Source organism: Gasterosteus aculeatus, chromosome 18 (assembly GCF_964276395.1).
Source record: "Gasterosteus aculeatus chromosome 18, fGasAcu3.hap1.1, whole genome shotgun sequence".
NCBI lineage: Eukaryota > Metazoa > Chordata > Actinopteri > Perciformes > Gasterosteidae > Gasterosteus > Gasterosteus aculeatus.
This window is the reverse complement of record NC_135706.1, coordinates 4,689,827-4,709,521: the sequence shown is the minus strand read 5'-3', so window position 1 is coordinate 4,709,521 and position 19,695 is coordinate 4,689,827. Positions and strand designations below refer to the sequence as shown.

The window sequence follows — 19,695 nt, the reverse complement described above, 5'->3', positions numbered from 1 at the left end:
TGGCCTCAGCACTTCACTGTTTGAGTTTTCACACTTAAAATATTATCCAATCAAGTTGCTGACATTGTGTCATGTATATAACGTCATCAATCAAGTTATTTCCCCATCTAAAGCAGTTTTGTTTTTCTGCCCCCTTTATCTTATGATCTCCTACCACAGTTACCCACTTTTTTTGTTCTGCTCACTGCACACATCCTTCTGCATGTCTGTCCATCTGCTTGCCTTGCAGTTTGTCTATTTATAGCCGCTGGAAGAAAAGGGGAAGTGAGCGATTTAAAACTGGGGGAGCAGAAAGGAAGATACCATTATGCCGTGTGTGTTTTATTCTACCACTAGTCTCGTGAAACGTATGTGCGAATTCAAGTATTGCGTATGTATGTCATTTATTTCACTGCTTCGTCCAGGTTGAATGTAGGCGTCCAATCAGCACCGGATCCCCCGTAGCTCCGCCCCCGAGCGCTGTCTATTTATAATATCGCAACAGCGACTTTTTGACAGCAACTGTAGGACCAGATGCTGCGCCGCTCGGCACCACCCTCAGACCGGCTACTTCACCTCAATGGATGCCACTTCACCGTGACCCCAAAGCCGTGATTGTTTCAGAGACGTTTTTTTCTTGGTTCTCCGTCGCATACCTGACAGTAAAATAAAGAGACGATGCCAGAAGGCGGGAGTCCGATGCTGGGGGAAAGTGATGCGGCGGGTCGGAATGAGGCGCCCACCGCCGTGCTCGCGGAGGAGAGGCTGCCGGGGGACCGTGATGAGAAGGACGAGGAGAAGGTGAACGGAGACAGCGGGGGGGCCGTGTTAGAGCAAGCGGGGGAGGTTGAGTTTGTTCACCCCGAAGGCGGCTGGGGCTGGGTAGTCATGCTCGCGGCCATGTGGTGCAACGGCTCGGTGTTCGGGATCCAGAACGCCTTCGGGATCCTCTTCCTATCCCTCCTGCGGGAGTTCGGCTCCGAGGAGGACGATGACCTCCGCTTCAAGACAGGTGAAGAGTGGGGGTGGGGGTGGGGGGGGCAACTGACAACTTCGGGTCGTTGGTGATAATATAGTTTCTACGTTTGGTCTAAATATTTCCTTAATGGTGTTAAATGCGGGATTTATGTTAAGCTAAATGTGGATATTTAAGGAAGGGCAGAACGAGCTCGCTGCGGTCTTCTTTTCGGAATTTCGGTTTTCGGTAAACTTCGCAATATAATAAGCTAACACGTCAGCTAGAGGTCACGTTTCCCTTTTCCCGGTGAGAGAAAGAAGGGGAGGCAAAGTATAGCGACTGGCGGGGTCGGAGGGCGTCTTTCCGGGTAGGAAACCCGACACTGTCCCCGTGTGTGGCGGCTCTGGTTTCCCCCCACGGTTCGACGGGTGCAGAAGTCAGGGTGTGGAGGTGCAGCCTCATTTAGAGGCTGCTGTAAAAAAAAGTAATAGTAGAAAAGAGTTAAACGTTTTAACAGACATCAAGTGAAGTCTCTCGTGGGGGGTGTGTATGAGATTTAAAAAACACAAATTCTTGTAAATCTACCTATATTATGTATAATAATATACATTGTTGTGGTGTGTGTGGGGGGGGTGAGGGGCGGGGGGGGGGGGCAGCAAAGGTCACATAGTGAAAATCACTCTGCCTTGTGTGTGTGTGATCACTGGAACCAGATTAATGCAATAGGTTAGAAAGGCACCTGGCTTTTCATGATATGAATCACTCCTAAAGAGGAGGTTATGTTTTTAGGTGCACATAGCGCCGTAATGTCGCCGAGTCTTTTCCTGTCACCTGCATACACACATACATTATACCTAACTCATGGACATTTGGAAGTGTAACTCATTGGTACTTACTTTTTAACTAATCACTCGCTTTTTGGTCATGAACCTTGTAAAGCAAACAAGAGATTACAAATCTTTAATTAAACAGCTACATTATTATTACATAGCTACACATATTATTGCTGTTATAGCTTGGTACAGCACGGAGATATTTTAGTCTGCACTCCAACCCAATGAAAACACACACACACACACACACCATCCACCTATCCTCCGCCCCATCCGATGCCCAGAGTTCATTCGCATTTTGTCTTGATGAGTGATGTCTCCGCCTGAGGGAGATTGAACAACTGGACGATGGAAATGTGAGGAGGAGGGCACGATATTTGGACTCAGGCTTATGCAAGTTCCACCAAGGGTTTCATATATTTTTCCTGTCTAGCAATAGTAAAATTGTTATATTATGTAGTATCAGGCATCAATGTGCCTATTTTAATCTACAATGATCATGTTGAAATTGAAATCAACATAAGTACCAAACAAATAGGTTTTTTTTATCATAGTTTTCAAAAAATAATGACTCGTGTACATTATTCAGTGCATGTTTTCTTTTACGGTTAAATAGAACACACTGTTCTTTGGTCAAATCCAACTCCTTATATAATCATTCATGGTTCCTTTGTAATTTCATCTCAACAAAGGTGGTCTTGATTGCAGCTCTTTTTCGACTTTTCTTTGGGAAGTTGTACATTGGCAGAAACCCATTCATTAAAACTGATGCCTGGTCAGGTTTGAGCCAGAACAGGATCGTTAACAAGACGATAGGAATAGCAACCGGAGGTTTTCATCACTTTGGTGTGTCATTGTGGTTTTTACTGCTTATGCTTTTGGGGTTTTACCTCCAAGAGGTCTTCGGGGCTCTGGTAGAGATCTGCATCTTAACCATGAGATGGACTACTTCCTGGCTCAGCTCTATTGACTATCATGAAGTTGTTACATATGGTTCCTCATGCTCAGGGAGCTTTTGTGGATTGTGGAAAAGTGATACTCGAATGTATACACACGGTAATTTTGCTTTTGAACGACAGTTATACTTAATAAAGACCTACCCAGTTTTGGGGGAACAGTGTTGTTCCTTAATTACATTATTTTCCGTGATGGTTAGCTGTTACAGTGTATCTGTCGCTAGCTTTCAACCTTAAACAAGGTTTTATACACCTTTCTGTCTGCTTCTCTCTGAAATCCTTTTTTCATTGGGTGCCATTAGTGACAGTGTGGGTTCCACGGTAGCAGCGGCAAGGTGGATTCTAGCCGAGGATAATTTATCATGTGTAGTTGCTCACTGTCCAAAGTACTGGAGAAGTACTTCGGAGAAGAATGACGGATAGGCGGGACACGTTGTGGTTTCTGAGCCTGCTTGCTTGAATTCATATCATTACAGTCGATGGAATGTATACAATGTGTCATTGTATTTTCTTTTTCAACAACCATCTGGGGACTCCCTTGGGAGGCTGGGACCTCCTTGGGGATGAGAAGCACAGCTAACAGGGAGTTTGCCCTGTTAAAGACCTTCATTAACATTCCTCTTAGGGCTGCGGGGTCTACCGGTTGAAACAGTATGCTTGTGACACATAAACTATTGGTAACACTAGTAAGTGTACATTTATAACAATTACCCCGCCGAACTGCATGCTGGATACAGCTTACAACAAGAAGTAACTCTGTTGCTACATAAAAACACGATAAAGAGAGATGCAGGAGGAACAAGGAGAGACCAGAGATGCGCCAAAACAACTTGTTCCCAAGAGAGGAACTGTGTCTGGAGGGTTTCTGGTTATGAAAAATCGGACGTAAGTTAGATCAGAAAACGATTCATTGCAAAGTCTGTTGAGCAGCTGGTATTGCCTCTGGTGGCAACATAGCAGCCACAACACGCTAACAAGCTAATTCGGCGGCCAGTTGCGAGCGAGTTGACCAGTAGTAGCCGGCGGCCCTTTTCGGGGTCAATGAATTAATGTGTTTTCTTGAAAAAGCAATACCGTCACATACCAGACAGAATCTTTCTAAATACTATGATATTCATTTTTGGCCATACTGTCCAGTCCTAATTCCTCTTTGTGGGCATAGTGACCGTTGTCTCGCGCCTTTGATGACAATAACAGTGCATTTCCTGCTCTGCTCCGCTAGCGCACGCTTGTTCGGGTGGTTTCCCAGCATGTGTGTTTTTCACAAAAGTGAGTACATGATGTGTGGCTTCCGTCAAGAAACCTGTGCTCTGCACTCTTGACTACTTTGGTGAGAGCTCTAAGGGATGAGCTGATCACAGGGTTTTGTCATTACCATGCTCACATGATTGAGGTATACTCAATTGCACAAGTGGGAGTTTATCTCAGACAGGAAAGGCTACTTTGGTCCCAACTGAATGACATAGTGACAAGGGGGCTGTGATGCCTATAGATCTAGCCTACGGAGATGTAGAATCCTTGTACATACTGAGACACTTAACTTTGTTTGGAGACAGTTCCTTGTGGTTCTCTGGTTACACGTCTGTTCATCATGCAGCCTACATGCTGTCTGTTGGATTAGAATACTCGGTTACACATTCAAAAACCCATCTGATCTCCCTGTGTTCCTAGATCCCACGAAGCACACGTTGCAACAAGTTTCTTTTCCTCGTGTTCAAACTTGTTCACTGATGAATTGCCATGTGCTCCAGATCTACCTCCACATGCATTTAATGCTAAACCAGCAAACATGATTTTGTTTTCAAAATATTTGTTTTTACTCTATCTGTGCTACACCAACTCTTGGATTCCTTTTTATGTCTTTGTTTTTATGAAAGTTACATTCCTTACCTTACGGTTGAAAGGTGCTAATCCCATGTCCTACAATAAACTATAATGCGTTAAAAAACATCCCTCATCCGTGGTCACCAAAAGCCAGTTGGATTGCTCACTTGGTGATCAGTAGGTGTAAGGGACAGGAATAATCCACCTGTCGACAGCCAGGTGTTATTTGAGAATCCTTCTGAAAATAAAAATGCTGTTTTAATGGACTTTTCCCACGCCTGCCCTTTCACAAAGGACTCCTGCTGGAAACACGGGGAGGCTTCTACAGCTGACTTGTTGGGGCGAGGGGGGAGTCAATATGAATAAGACCCCGATTAATATTCTAGGGGCGCTGTGTGATTACAGGACACTGCACTGACAGTTTATTTAATTTCAATTTATAATTGTAATTTTTTATTAATTTTAATTTATTTAGTTTTACATGTCATCCAGGAGCGCCCAGCGGTTGGAGCTACTTACGTGTGTTGAGATATGGTTATAACTTTATAAAAACAATTAATAACCCACAACGTACACTCTTTAACAGGGTAAAACACCACAACACAACAGCTTGTGACACATAAACAATTTGTAACACTAATAATTGTACATTTATAAAATTATCCCGCTGTACTGCATGCTGGGTACAGCTCATAACAAGAAGTAACTCTGTTGCGACATAAAAACACGGAAAAGAGCCCAACAAGGGACTAGAGGTGCACCAACACAACTTGTGCCCAAGACAGAAGCTGTGTTGCGGGCAAACAGCTGTTCGGGTAGCCAGTGGTCCTTTTCGGCGCCAATGAATTAATGTGTACTATACCGTCACATACTGGGATACCGTTAGAATCATTCTAAATACCGTGATATGAATTTTTGGCCATACTGCGCAGCCTTAGTAGAAATCTTGTTTGCTGAGACAAAACGTTGATTGTATTTCCATAGTGTTGCATCGAAACAATATTTGAACAAACCGGGTGAGACATTTTGAGGAATTTCCCAAATAGGACATGTTTTGGACAGATTTGGACAGGATCACCTTGACAGGCCGATTGAAGTTCTCATCTCTCACGTTGGCAGCTGTTGCCTTCTCATGACGCACCAACATTTGGAAGTTCTAACTTGAAATAAACCAATCCCGGTGCAGGATGCCTGGGCGGAGTGGTCCAGCCCATAGACGGTCAGGTCAGTGGCCTTCACATCTGTGTTCCTGGCTCCTGTGGGAATGCCAGATAGGGTAATTCCTTGGCCTGGTGCCAGGTGAGCCAGTTGCTCGTCATCAAGCAGCCGAAGACCTCTGGACCCAACAGCAGCTCTAAAGTCTTTATTGTGCTGTTTGGATGAATCTAACAGAGGTAACTGCAGACATCAGGACTGTTTCTAAGCTGTACAATGCATGTTATGACAGCGCTGCGATGCCATGATTACATAATAAAATAAGCCTTTAACTGTAAAGTTGTTCTTACTTAGCAGCTAGCTAGTTAGCCAGCTAAAGAACCTTTGTTAATTCCAACACGTTTTAATGCTAAAGCTACTCTGGTTACAAGAAATGAGCGAACATCTGTTTGGGTAGCTGGCGGTCCATTTTCGGAGTCAATGAATTAATGTGTTTACTTGAAAAAGCAATACTGTCACATACTGGGATACCATCAGTTTCTTTCTAAATACCATGATATGGATGGCCATACCGCACAGCCCTAACCTGAACTCACGTAGTTCACGTGATCAGGTTGCCATCACTCACACACACAGCAACAGACCTCACTGCAGGGAGGAAGCTGACGTTCCAGTGAATGGCTGGAGTTTGCCCCTGTCAACATGAGATGAGTGGTGGTAAGCTGTAAAACCACCGACAGGAAATATGACCCTGACCCAGGTAGGTTTAACTCTTCTACATATTAACGAGAGCCAAAGCCTTTCACTGTGGGGCCTCCTCTGCTTTTGCTGTCTTTTTTCTCCTCCAGCTCAAAGCAAAGTGTCAGTGTTACTTTAGCTTATCAAAAGAACAATTTTGAAAGAGATCATTGAGACATGAGAGAGTTACAATGATATTTCAGTTGTATCATGATAGCTTATCAGAAAATAAATGTTTTCATTCTGCACGTAACCTCAAGTGTAAACAAAAGATGGGTTCCTCGTTAGCTAGGAGTCTACATAAATTGCCTCACTTCGCCACGAGGTATGTGCATGTGAGTATGCCCATCCACGGTTTGCTTGAAAGAAAATCTGAAAGTAGCATCACATCCCACAAGAACCCACGCCAAAGAGTCATCCCTCCCTGTTTTCAGAGTAGTCTCCGATTAAATTAAGTACGTGGTCAACCGATTAAAATGTAATATGCCTTCTTCTTTGTCACCTAAAGACCTGAAAAAGTTGGGAGCTGTAACAGCTGTCCTGGCCAACGTTATTTTAAAGAAAAAAAACATGGATCGAATCAATCCCAAAAAAATAAACCTGGGCAAGTTCTAAGCATACACAGGTTAATGTTCGACAGCCGTTTTGATCTCAGGCGTGTGTGTGCTCAGGCCCAAGTTGAGGTGAAGGTTGTTGAGAGATAAAACCGAGAGAGCGGGTAAACACGTTGGAAGGCAGAGCAGCACTTCAATGGCGGCGAGAGGACAGATTGTTTGGCACCCTCACATGACATGCATCCGAAGGCCTTGCTCTCGGGCCCCTCGTGGTCAGCGCTCATAGCCATTCAGTATTGTTTGGAGCGTGTGTAGCTGTCTGCATCCCTGGATGTAGCACAGAACAACTTATTGCCTTGGAGGTAATTCAGTTAATAAAGATCAACCCAGAGCTCTTTATATGTCACATGCACAATAGGAAATGCACAATAGGAAAACACACCAACTTGCTATCTGGTGATGCAAGATTGAGATGGATACGGTCAGTCTGCTCTATTTATAGGACTCATGTGATGTCCTGTTTTTCAGATTGGTCCAATGAGAGTTCTTAATTGTAACTTTAAAGAGTTTAACGCCCGATCAATAATGTTATTCTGAAGGCCGTTCATTACATTGTGTTGTTCATTCAGTGATTCAGGATGCCTCAGTGGACTCAGAAAGTCCTTTCTTTTGACAGCATCGACATTTTTAATGAACACCTTTTAGATGTAACAGATTTAGCATCTTTCTTCTAAGTCGTCTCTTATGGCATGTTATGTTGGTCTTTATTCGTTGTGTGGAACCTACACAACTTCTTTGGTCCCAGACGGCCCTACAAGGAATACATAGATGGGATCTGTGAAGTAAAAAATGTTCCTTTTTTAAATCATATAATTATTTAAATTTGATTCATCCAAAGCCCCCCTTTGTCTGCTGTTCAGTAAACGAGTATAAAGCTTTGTGGCTACATTCTCAGACAATTCTGGAGATATTGAGCAAAGACCTCATGAGAAGCACTTCCAAACCGTTGCCTGGAGCCTCTATGCTGTGCTTTCAGAGGAAGTGGGAGGATGAAAAAGCTCACCCAATCACCAACTGGCCCGCCACACCGCCCCATGCCTCACTCGCGGACGTGGACCGCAACTGCCGGTTAACATTTTTCATATGGATCCATTGTATCCACTGCGGGGAGAACAATCTGCTTTCAAAATATGCACATGTTTTCTCTCTGCTTGCACAGCCATGAATCATTCTGCGGCTGCTCCGACTTTTCTGCTGTGTGATTGGCCAATAGGTTTCACTTCCCATTACTGCGAGGCCTGAAAACCCTCGAGAAGGCTATGATGCCAAAAAAACACTGTTTCTCACTGCTTCTCCGAGAGCCTCCAGTGGAGCGGCACACTATAAATTGCTTCCAACTGCTTCAGCCAGGAGTTATAGTTACAGTCCTATATCGTCCTCTCATGACCAGATGTGCATGTGCAGCACTGTGAGGCCCCTCATTAGGGTTGTGACTGAGGTCTTTGTAAGTGAACAAGAACAGCTGTATAGCCAGACTTTAACAGGAATGATTGTTGCACCGTAAGGCCACAGGAAGCTTGTCAACAGGCCTGAAGTTAAGAGCTGTCAATAGTTGCAAGAATCTCTTGAGGAAGTCGGGCGTCACATGAAAGAATCTTTTCTTTGTTTCGGCCAGTCTGACTAGTTTTCCTGCTTGTTGCAGGTGAGATGATTAAAGATCCAATTTTATCAAATGTGGGTGGGACCTTAAGGCGCTGTGCCAATAACGATAATGCAGTTACGATAATGCGAAAAGACAGTTTGAACTGGAATCATTCTTAAAGGGGAACGCCACCAATTTTCTCGATAAGATGAGTACGCAAGAGGAGTACTGCTCAGCCAGTGCATATTACTGTATTTAGTCTTCTGTGGCTCCTTGGGAAGGTTTGTCTGTATTACATATAGCTAAAACTTGAAAATGCTGTAGAAGAATATTCCATTTAATTCCAGTCAAAGACAGACCATTCCATTCATTTTATTCTCAGTTATTCTAGTTAGGTATGATTAAAAAGAATGTGTACAATTTGGCGACAAGTGATGTGGTGGCAAATTTCTCCTGTGTGCCGAGAGTGTAACAGAAGTACCCAATCCTTCTATTTAGACTTTTTAAAACTTTTTTTCTTCTTTATTTTAAAATAAAGAAGAAAAAAAAGTTTAATATTCATTATCCATTTCTACCAGTACATTGTTGAAATGCCATTCACTGGTCTTTGAAATGTTATATTGTATTCCTGCAAGAAGAGACACGGTTGTACAGGCACAAAGAGTTTGCATAAGTGTGCACTATAGATTAGAATTCATACAGAGATAAAGAGAGTGCTAAAGGGTGGGGGCCTGTGTACTGGACCATCCTTAGGGCGTAGAACATGGGAACATACAATTATTACTTGTTATCCAACAGTTTAGAAGAAGAGGACCTGTGTATAGGCAGTCAGCTGCATGGATCACAATACAGGCATATGATGAGTCTGTAACACAACACGTTATGAACAGTCCTATTTTATAAGAATGTGTGTAAGATATTTAATTTTCCATTAAACAGACAGGTCGATACATAGAAGTATGTACGCTCACTCAAAGGGAGGTTTCTAAAGAGTTCAGAGCAAAAATACAGGCGCTTAAGCATTTACACAATATATTCAGTAGAAATTCTAAGTAGATATTTTCCATTACAATGCTGTAATGACACAGATGAGCATCTGCTTCTGCTCCTGGTCTGTTGGCAGCGTGAGCAGTTGATTTATTAACACTTCTTCCTCTCGGCTTGTGTTTGTATTCTCCTACAACAGCATGTGACGTCCAGGCTTCTAAAGTGGTCTCTTGTGCGGCACTAGATCGTAGCCTGAGCATGTCCAGATTCCTAGAATGTGCTACAGGGACAAGTTGTTTATTTGCCAGGTGGTCTGTCACACAGCTGCAACATCAGCCAAGTATGCCCATCCATTAGCTGTTCCCATTAACTTTGGTTAATATGTAACTCTCCAACCAGCTGCTTTAATCCAGGGGAAGTGATCAAGGATTCGTGACGGCCTCTATGTGCTCTACACATTCGTCCACAGTCTTCATTTTCCAGTGTTTTCCCAATGTTTCAGGGTGGAGTAGTAGCAGATGCTTTGGCCAATTGGGGGGAGTAGTCATTCTGGTGCTCTCTGGCCCCGCTGCTGTGAGCGCCACACGGACAGATTCGCAGAATATTCATGTCAGTGTGGAGCTGCCGTGCGTGGGCAACTACTACACATTTTTTAAGGGGGGGGTCTTGTTATAGTAGTCGGGGAAACACTGTTTTCTCGGACAGTGGTTGTCAACCCTAGTTAGCTAAAAGGAATGAATAAACAGTTGAAATGGGTACCTAAAAGAATAATTATAAATAGAAATAGTAACCTAAATTCAAGTTAAACTGTGTGAAATTGAGATGCACTATAACACACTACAGTTATATAGATATAATATAGTTTACTCAAGGAATCGTTATATAACGATTCTGTCCGAAGGTTTTTGATCACCTTAACCATGATCAGTGTGAGCTCTCTCCACTCTATTTAGCTTACAGTAATTTATAGACAATTGATAGTTCCATTTGTATATCATACAAAAGTAAAAATGATCAGGATCAGGAATCAGGAAACATTTATTAGCCAAAATATGTCAAACATACAAGGAATTTGTCTTGGCGGTTAGTGCGCGACAGTAGACAGACAAGACAACAGTGCACAAGTAATAAAATAAAGTGGAATGAAATGCTAATGCAATGGGTTAGTAGAATAAGGCTAAGGCTATGGGTTAGTATAAAACAAGGGAATAAAGTTAAAAAAATTTAAATATTAAAAAGTTAAAAAGAAAAATATTAAGCATAAAGTGCACTAACGAACAAGTAACAGACAAGAGACAAAGTGGTGAATTGCAGTTAAAGTGGCATGTGCAGTATGAGGGGGAGTGACCGGTGGAGTGTTATAGTCAGTCAGTGGGGGACCGGGCTCTGTTGATGAGCCTGACTGCCGACGGGAAGAAACTGTTCGTGTGGCGGGAGGTCTTAGTCCTGATGGACCTCAGCCTCCTGCCAGATGGAAGGGGCACAAACAGTTTTTGTCCGGGGTGGGAGGGGTCGGCCGCGATCTTTTTAGCTCGCTTCAGAGACCTGGAAGCGAACAAGTCCTGCAGGGACGGCAGATTGCAGCCGATCACCCTCTAAGCCTGCCCTTGTCCTTGGCTGTGGCTGCAGCGTACCAGACGGTGATGGAGGAGCAGAGGATGGACTCGATGATGGCCGTGTAGAAGTGGACCATCATCGTCTTTGGCAGGTTGAGTTTCTTCAGCTGCCTCAGGAAGAACAACCTCTACTGAGCCTTCTTGGTGATGGAGCTGATGTTCAGCTCCCACTCGAGGTCCTGGGTGATGATGGAGCCCAGGAAACCGAGATCAAATATGCGTCAACCATTGTGGTGGATATTACATTGAAAACCGAGATGTTCGGGATCAGTGTTCAGTGTCCGCATAATATGATCAAAAAGCTGTTTGTGTCTGTTGGGCTTTGTGCCTTGTCCATGGCTGTAGGTCCATTCGTTGTGGGGTGACCGGGTTCACAGCAGAAGAGTCCTCAACGATGCAGACAGACAACTTAAGCCAACTCCGCCTCGCCTGTGAGTGTCAAAGCGGGGGCCTGCGGCAAACGGTGGACATCCCTGGGACAGAGGGAATCCTTATATTACATTTTTAAATCGAGAATTCCTCTTTGTCTGAAGAGTAAATGCTTTTAAATCGAGAGAGCCTGTAGATGAAACCACAACAGCAATTTCCTGTTGTCCTTGAGGGATTCCTTGCTTTTCTTTGTTCACTGCCACTTATTGCATTATGTTGCTTAAAGCGAGCTGATATCCCAACAAATATGAGATCTGACAGAGAGGATCCCATTAAATGTGGGGCATTTTTGCAGACTACAGCGTCTGGCATAATTGTAAGAAACACAAAACACAAGATCACGACTCTGGCTCTGAAATGGTGGAACGAGCTCTCTGATGACATCAGGACTGCAGAGAGCCTTCACATCTTCCGCCGCAAACTAAAGACATACCTCTTCAGACTCTACCTATACTAAAAGACTAAGAAATTGTATCACTTAAATTGTACTTATAATGGCAATTGTAAATTGGCTTATTTGATGAAATTACACTTTCTTGTTTCTTGCTCTTCTGAGTTTGTATCCTTATGGTTGAATGCACTTATTGTAAGTCGTTTTGAATAAAAGCGTCACCTAAATGACATGTAATGTAATAATGTCAAAGTATTTTAAGAGGGGACGGGTGTTTCCAGAATATCTCAGCTGCACATTTCCACCGGCCAATTGGCCTTGGATCGACTCTAAACAATGGGTTCTGTCTTTGTTCTTATTTTCTTTCCAGCCCTGCAGTGCTGTGACCTTGTAAGAATGGCCAATATGCCTTAGTGTAAATGAAAGCCTCGGTATCTTAAAATACCTCAGTTAGACGTCTGCTACAGCATGTGAAAGTGGTATTCACCTTTACACTCACAGAGCACTGCTGACAGTGCTTTGAGCAAGCATTGAGCAAACACTGCGGGTGTTCCCTTTGGTCACCCAAGAAGAAGCCTTTTTAGCCTGAAATGGTCTTGTGTAATTTCTTCTGCGTGAGAAAATGGCAGCCTTACAGAATTCGGTAAGTAAAGCAGTACCAAATGATAATATACAATATTAAAATATTTAGCATTAATACATTCAAAGAGGATTGGCAAAAAATATGGGAAAATTCCAAAAACGGTCCATCCCACATTTCTCAACCATTGGCATTTTGTTCAAACTCATTTCCAGAGCCGCAGAAACCCGACCATATTACATATATGTGTATGATTCACTCTAACCATAAGCTAACCAATATGTGTGTCAAATATGCGTCAACCATTGTGGTGGATATTACATTGAAATACCTGTATTGTCTCTGGTTGTGTTACAACATGCTGGACTGCTTTATGGTAATGTTAAATTGAAGGTGATGAAGGAACTTGGTTGGTTCCAATTTTAGAGACATTGCTAGACCTCGGTTTGTTGGCTGAGTCATTTTTGAGGACTTGAGGAAGTTAAGTGAGATGTATAGTATGTTCTACCTCACAGGTTGAAGTGATCACCATGGTATCTGTGCACTTGGGACCGGGCCAAAGTTGTAGATCACTCGTTCCTGTCCACTCTGTCACCCGTCAATGTTTTTTCCTGCTGCTGCTCTTGTCAGTGTACGCTCGGTGTAGGAAAGGCGAGTTGGCTCTTAATGACAAAGAAAAATTGGATTAGAACACTAACAATGTACAGTATGATTAATGAACAAGATCTACAAAAAAAGATGAAAAGACCTGTAACACATCTGTGGGGGAGTTTGTGTGTGTGTGTGTGTTCTATTATTGCATAACCAGGCTTTGTTTTGTGTCATTATCTTCAGCATTACTGTTAGACGGGGCTGTTTCTCTTTGTATTTTGGATGTGAAACGATAACCGCTCTCACTTACACGTTCCCATTTTTTCCCCTCTTGCAGCATGGGTGGGATCCCTCTCCATGGGGATGATCTTCTTCTGCTCTCCCATCGTCAGCGTCTTCACCGACATCCTGGGCTGCAGGATCACGGCGGTGGGCGGCGCTGCTGTCGGCCTGGTCGGCCTGCTAGCCAGCTCCTTTGTCACGTAAGGACGGACTGAAAGCTGTTCAATTCAAAATGAGTAAATATGATACGCCTTTGGTCCCGTTTGACATAAGCGATGGACTCCTTTCCCATTGCCCCTACTGGAAAATGGGATTGACAGCGACAGACTTGCGTTAACACTGATTTCACTAATATTTTAATAGTATTTATAATAATACTATTCAGTGGTTTTGTGACAATTTCTGTTTGAAATGTCAGGTTTAATCAAAAAATATATTTTTTAATGTGGCTAACAATTATTTATTTATTCAAACAACACAATTGGGCTGCTAGGTGAATAGAAGAAGAAGCCATTTTATTTATTATCAATTATTATGTTACACATACAGTAAATTGTTCTCTGCATTTAACCCATTCCACAGTGGGAGCACCGAATAGCAGTTAGGGGTCAGGTGTCTTGCTCAGGGACACTTTGACATGGGACATGGAGCAGTCGGGGTTTGAAAAGCCAACCCTGCGATTCCCGGCACACCCACTCTACTCCATGCGCCACGGTCGCGCAATGGGTTTCTTCCCCCAATTAATAATATGGACAGTGCTTTCGGTCCAATGATGATTCAGGCCTTTATAGCAGAGTCTGGCTTTATAGAGAGTTTATTCTCAAGCCATGTGTAATTTTGTCATCTAAGCTTTTCAACCATCAACTAGGTGAAAAAATCAAATCTGACTCGGGGGCCTTTCCTTTGTTTCTTTTCCGGTGTGGCACTGGAAGCAGGGTTTTTAAACAAAGTGGTGGAGGATCACCGAGGTCAGAGCGGTGCTCAAGCTGTTTTTTAATAATCGAAAAAGAAGAAAAAACACACACATGGTTTGAATACACCAGGGAGGTGCATCTGACACATAAGGACAGCCTCAGGGACAAGGAAGACAACGACAACAGCAGGAAGTAAAGTGAGCATGGGACTCCAAATAAAACAGGAAACCCACATAACGAAAACCCAACGGAGAGAAAAGTAGTTAGGTCTTTTTATATCTGATTTTATATCACAGTCTCTCTGTGAAGCTCTGAAACCACAATGACTATTGCTGGAAGAGTGGGAAGACTAACACAATACTTTCATTTTGTTTTCGTTCAGTTTGAGTGAAAAATGCTTCTCAACAAGCGGCGAGGTGAAGAACGGTATCTTTCATCGCTGAATTGTAACTTTGAGGAGCGCACGTAATGCCTGCTTCTGACATGTAACTTTGTGACTTTAGGGTAACTTTTATCCAAACAAGAGTATATGATTGTTGGAACAATGTAAGGACTAAGCAAGAGAGTTGTAATGTATTGCTTTTGTCCAGTTTGAATGACCAGGGTTTTGATGATAAACCAGGTAAAATGAGGCTTTTAGAAATCCTTTTGACTGGCACACTTGTTTACAAACAGTTGCTTGTTTAAAAATCTGGTTATGGAACATTAGTTGCTAAATGGTCCACGATGTTCCCCAGCTAGCCTCTAACTGAGGCTGTCTGCTGCCGAGCAGGGAGCTAATATATATTAGCTGTTATCTGGACCCAGTGGGTAAGTGGTTCTGCTCTTGACACTCGTTAATAATTACCTGGAATTTGATACGCGTACACATGAAGAAACACTCAGAAATGTGTAAACCCAGCAAGGTGGCAAAACAAAGTGTTCAAACCTGACATTACTACTTTCAAGTGCAATAAATAAGTCATTAAACTGTTGAATTATTATCAAGTAGCTGCCAAGCACCCTTTCTCACACACACACACACACACACACACACACACACACACACACATTTCACTGTCAATGCTCACTAGTTCTGCACAGTGCAAGGTGCAAAATATCTTAGTCACTTGATCTCACTGTTTCTATAAAGCCAGACTCTGCTATAAAGGCCTGAATCATCATTGGACCAAAAGCACTGTCCATATTATTAATTGGGGGAAGAAACCCATTGCGCGCATGGAGTAGAGTGGGCGCGCCGGGAATCACAGGGTTGGCTTTTCAAACCCCGACTGCTCCATGTCCCATGTCAAAGTGTCCCTGTGCAAGACACCTAACCCCTAACTGCTATTCGGTGCTCCCACTGTGGAATGGGTTAAATGCAGAGAACAATTTCCTGTATGTATGTATGTAACATAATAATTGGTAATAAAAATGGCTTCTTCTTCTATTCACCTAGCAGCCCAATTGTGTTGTTTGAATAAATAAATAATTGTTAGCCACATTAAAAAATATATTTTTTGATTAAACCTGAAATTTCAAACAGCAATTGTCACAAAACCACTGAATAGTATTTATAAATACTATTAAAATATTAGTGAAATCAACATCAAAGTCTGTCGCTGTCAATCCAATTTTCCAGTGCTTGCTGATTCTATTTGCATTAAAAGCATAATTGTGAGTATTAAAAACAGACTAGCCTATGTCAGCATAAAATTGAACATGGCAGTGCTCAGTTGACAAATACATTTTATTTATGTATACAGTAATTAGCTATATAAATTATTGGGTACCGCGTTCACCAACCACTTTGGAATTTGACCTCCATACTCCAGAAAAATAAAGGATTGCAGTGCCCTTCTTCAATGGTAAGGGAAACACTGGATTTTAACAAGCTGTTGACAGAAAACCATAATCCTCTGCTACTGTGGGCAGCATAGATACCCTTTTTATGTAAACAGCATTTAAATGTGCAAATTCTTGTAAATACATCAACGTCAGTGACTTTGAACTCCCCTCACCTCAGGTCCCTGGGCCCCCTGTACTTCACCTACGGCATTGTGTTCGCCTGCGGCTGCTCCTTCGCCTACCAGCCCAGTCTGGTTATCCTAGGTCACTACTTCAAGAAGCGCCTGGGACTGGTGAACGGCATCGTGACGGCCGGCAGCAGTGCCTTCACCATCACGCTGCCCTTCGCGCTGTCCCACCTGCTGGACAAAGTGGGCCTCCACAACACCATGCGCGTCCTCTGCATCCTCATGTTCGTGCTAATGCTGGCCGGCCTCACCTACAAGCCCCTGATGCCCGTCAAATCCAGCAATACCCCCACGGGCCGCCGGTGCCCGCCAATTAGCAAGATCTTCAACATCAACATCTGGAAGTCCTTGGGATATCGCATTTGGGCATTCGGCATCCCAGCGGCCCTCTACGGCTACTTCGTGCCATATGTTCACCTGGTGAGTTTGTGTCCCCTGCATACCATCTTCATTCATCCGCTGTTCTCCATGTGTACATGTCGTTTGCGTTTGCTGGTTATTGTCACACCGCTCTCGGAGCCAGAGGTCAGTCTAAGGAGGAATTCCACGCTGTGATTTCCCAGTATCTTAATCCGATGTTTTCGAAGTGTTCGTTGGCACGGCGGGAGGAATAAGTAGGAGGTCAAGGAGGGAGCTTCAACAACACACATATCAAAACACATACTTGCAATGTGAGATTTATGAATGTGAGCAGGGAGAGGAAGGGAACTGTGAACCACAGAATCTCCCTGGTAGTCAGCGAGATGGGTCGCGACTCTCAGAGTGTACTGCAGAGGCCCTTCCACAACGCAAAAGAAAATACCAAAATACAGGGACGATCCCGTGGAATCCTTTCACACCAAGGCCAACGAGATTTGGACTCACATTCCGACAAAAAAAAAAAAATGTACGTCACGCAATTATCTATCTAGCGTTTTTTTTTTCTCACCATAGTAAAACGTTACCCCACTCTTACCAACCCAAGTGTGCAAAGCGGTGCGTGCGGAAAAAGTTGCTCAATTTCTGTCTCGTTCTAATCTTTATTTTGCTTGTGAAACCAACCTGTCTCATAAATAGTTTACAAGCCCTTAGTGAAGAGATCAGCATCTCCAATTTAACCAACTTTGGTCTTCACTTTGGTCTCCATATGTTTGAAGACCAAATGGTCTATCTATGAATAGATATCCATCTTGTTGTGTGACCATATGAAAAGATTGGCACTCAATAAAACATAAACAGATGTTATCATCTGGCTGTCTTTTATCGGCATCCAAAACGTTATGGAACTACAGAACCCTGTGTGGCTGGTTGTACTGCAGCTATAAAAATCAAATGAAAGACAATTGGGTAGAACATTTTTACATTTATTTGGCCACCCTTATAAAATCTCCCAACCTGTGGGAAGCCCTCCTTTTCTATGCTGCACCTAAAGTGGCCAGAGGTCACTGAGGATTTTCCATGATTTGTTTGCAGTAAATTTTGACCTAAAGAACACATCGCAAATATTATTCACAGGATCTTTGATTAGGACCGTTGTACCAGTTTCTATGCGGAAACAGCAGAGACTCTGTGTCGAGTTGAACTAACCAAAGTGACGGGAGCGGCTCCATCCGCTGCAGGTGTTGCTTTCCTCATTGTTAAGCGGAAAGTCTCAACATCTGCATAAACAAAAAAACAGTTTCTATGTGCTTGGATAGCCTTGTGGTCTCAGTCGAGCAGACTCGAGCCAGCAGCAGAGACTCTGTGTCGAGTTGAACTAACCAAAGTGACGGGAGCGGCTCCATCCGCTGCAGGTGTTGCTTTCCTCAGAATCTTCCCTTGACCTTGGCTCTAAGACGGGAAGATGTGACATCTGGGGGAGCAGGGGAGCCTGGAAGTGTTGACAGGCCTCTGGGGGGGGGGGGTCGACTTGTTTATTTGGACACCATGACTGTTATTATAGGGACACCAGCCTTGACCTCCAAGATGTGTTTTCCCAACACGTGACTGCTACTGCAGAGTGGGACACTGTGGAGGAGGAGGTGTGGAAGCGCTAAGCTGCAGCCTCAGTGCCTCCACTGCCCATATGGCCCCGGTACCCGTCCTTCTCTAGATACAACACCCCCCTGCCTGCTCTTAAGGCCACTGTCTAGGAAGAGAAAGGAGGGTAAAAATACAGGTCAGAGTAGCACATTGTTCAGCCTGTCAAGAAGCGGGCCCTTGAAACTTCCACTACTACCCACCCCGGTGTTTCTGCGTGCCCTACTGACTCTTTCACCCTTTTAGAGCCACATGGCCTTTTTTTGGGGGGTGTTTTGTTACTTCTCCCTCTTTCCATATTGAGCTGTACATAGGTCAATACACTTACACACACCTTTCCAGTTATTGCTAATCTGAGATAAAATGAGATAAGATGCAGTACAGCTGTGTTTGCTCAATGCTCCGGCTGATTCAAGGTGTCTTGTGGAACAGCACACAGGAAAGTTTGAACATCAGCCAGGTGAGGAACATGTGTCCTCCTTGCAACAGATTCCCATTAGCATCATGGTGAAGGGTGTTTCTTTTTTTGGTGAAAAAGCTCACTCTACTCAAAAGGGAGAGTTAGTTTTAGTGTGGAGCACCTGCAGCGCTGCGGTGTGTTTGCGTGGGCCTGAAGGGAGTTGGATGTTTAATGGCCATTAAACAGCCGAGGATGGGAGGGCAGGGAGCACGGGGCTCCAAGAGGGAAAATTCCTCCCAGAACACACCGCTAAAGCGTCCCTAAAGTGCACCGTTGTGATGTGGCACTTTTTATGATTCAGCTCTTCTTATTTGTGTGTTTGGCTAAACATAGAATGTCATGTTAATCCCAGCAGCTATGGATTCAACGCTTGCTGTGCTTTATCAATAATGCTATTAAATACACCTGTTATGAGAAAGCTGTGGAGACTGTATTGCTTTCTCACAAGATGCCAAACAAGGGAAAATATAGAAAAACCAAAACGGAAGATTTAAATATGCATTTTTTTTATTTGTGTAGGTGTGCCTTTATTTTTGATTTGCTGCTGTGCAAGGGCTTAGTATCGTCTTCTCCTGCCACCCGCCATATACTGTAGATCAGAGGTCTTCAACAGGGGGTCCGCGAAGGTACTGCAGGGGGGTCGCGAAATCTTTGGTTGATAAGACAATTTTTTTAAACAATTTTTTCCCCCACAAATGTAAATGTCTTCAGAATCAGAATTTTATTTATGGTCTTTAAATACACATTAACATGAATCCAACATAGTGAAGCAAACGGATAAATTGATGGAGAA

At 43.4% G+C, this 19,695-nt stretch overlaps 1 protein-coding gene across 2 annotated transcripts in view; it reads left to right on the top strand.

Annotated features, from left to right (window-relative positions):
• The first annotated feature begins 282 nt into the window (after window positions 1-282).
• Window positions 283-19,695, top strand: part of slc16a10 (solute carrier family 16 member 10) — a 30,427-nt gene continuing 11,014 nt past the window's right edge. Inside the window, exons 1-3 of one of the 2 annotated variants that reach the window (XM_040161232.2) lie at window positions 283-991; window positions 13,571-13,715; window positions 16,435-16,864. In XM_040161232.2, coding sequence (XP_040017166.1) covers window positions 658-991; window positions 13,571-13,715; window positions 16,435-16,864 — 909 coding nt within the window. In that variant the 5' untranslated portion in view covers window positions 283-657. Of the gene's footprint in view, window positions 992-11,097; window positions 11,674-13,570; window positions 13,716-16,434; window positions 16,865-19,695 lie in introns of those variants that run through there. The other variant, XM_040161233.2, reaches the window with a different exon arrangement.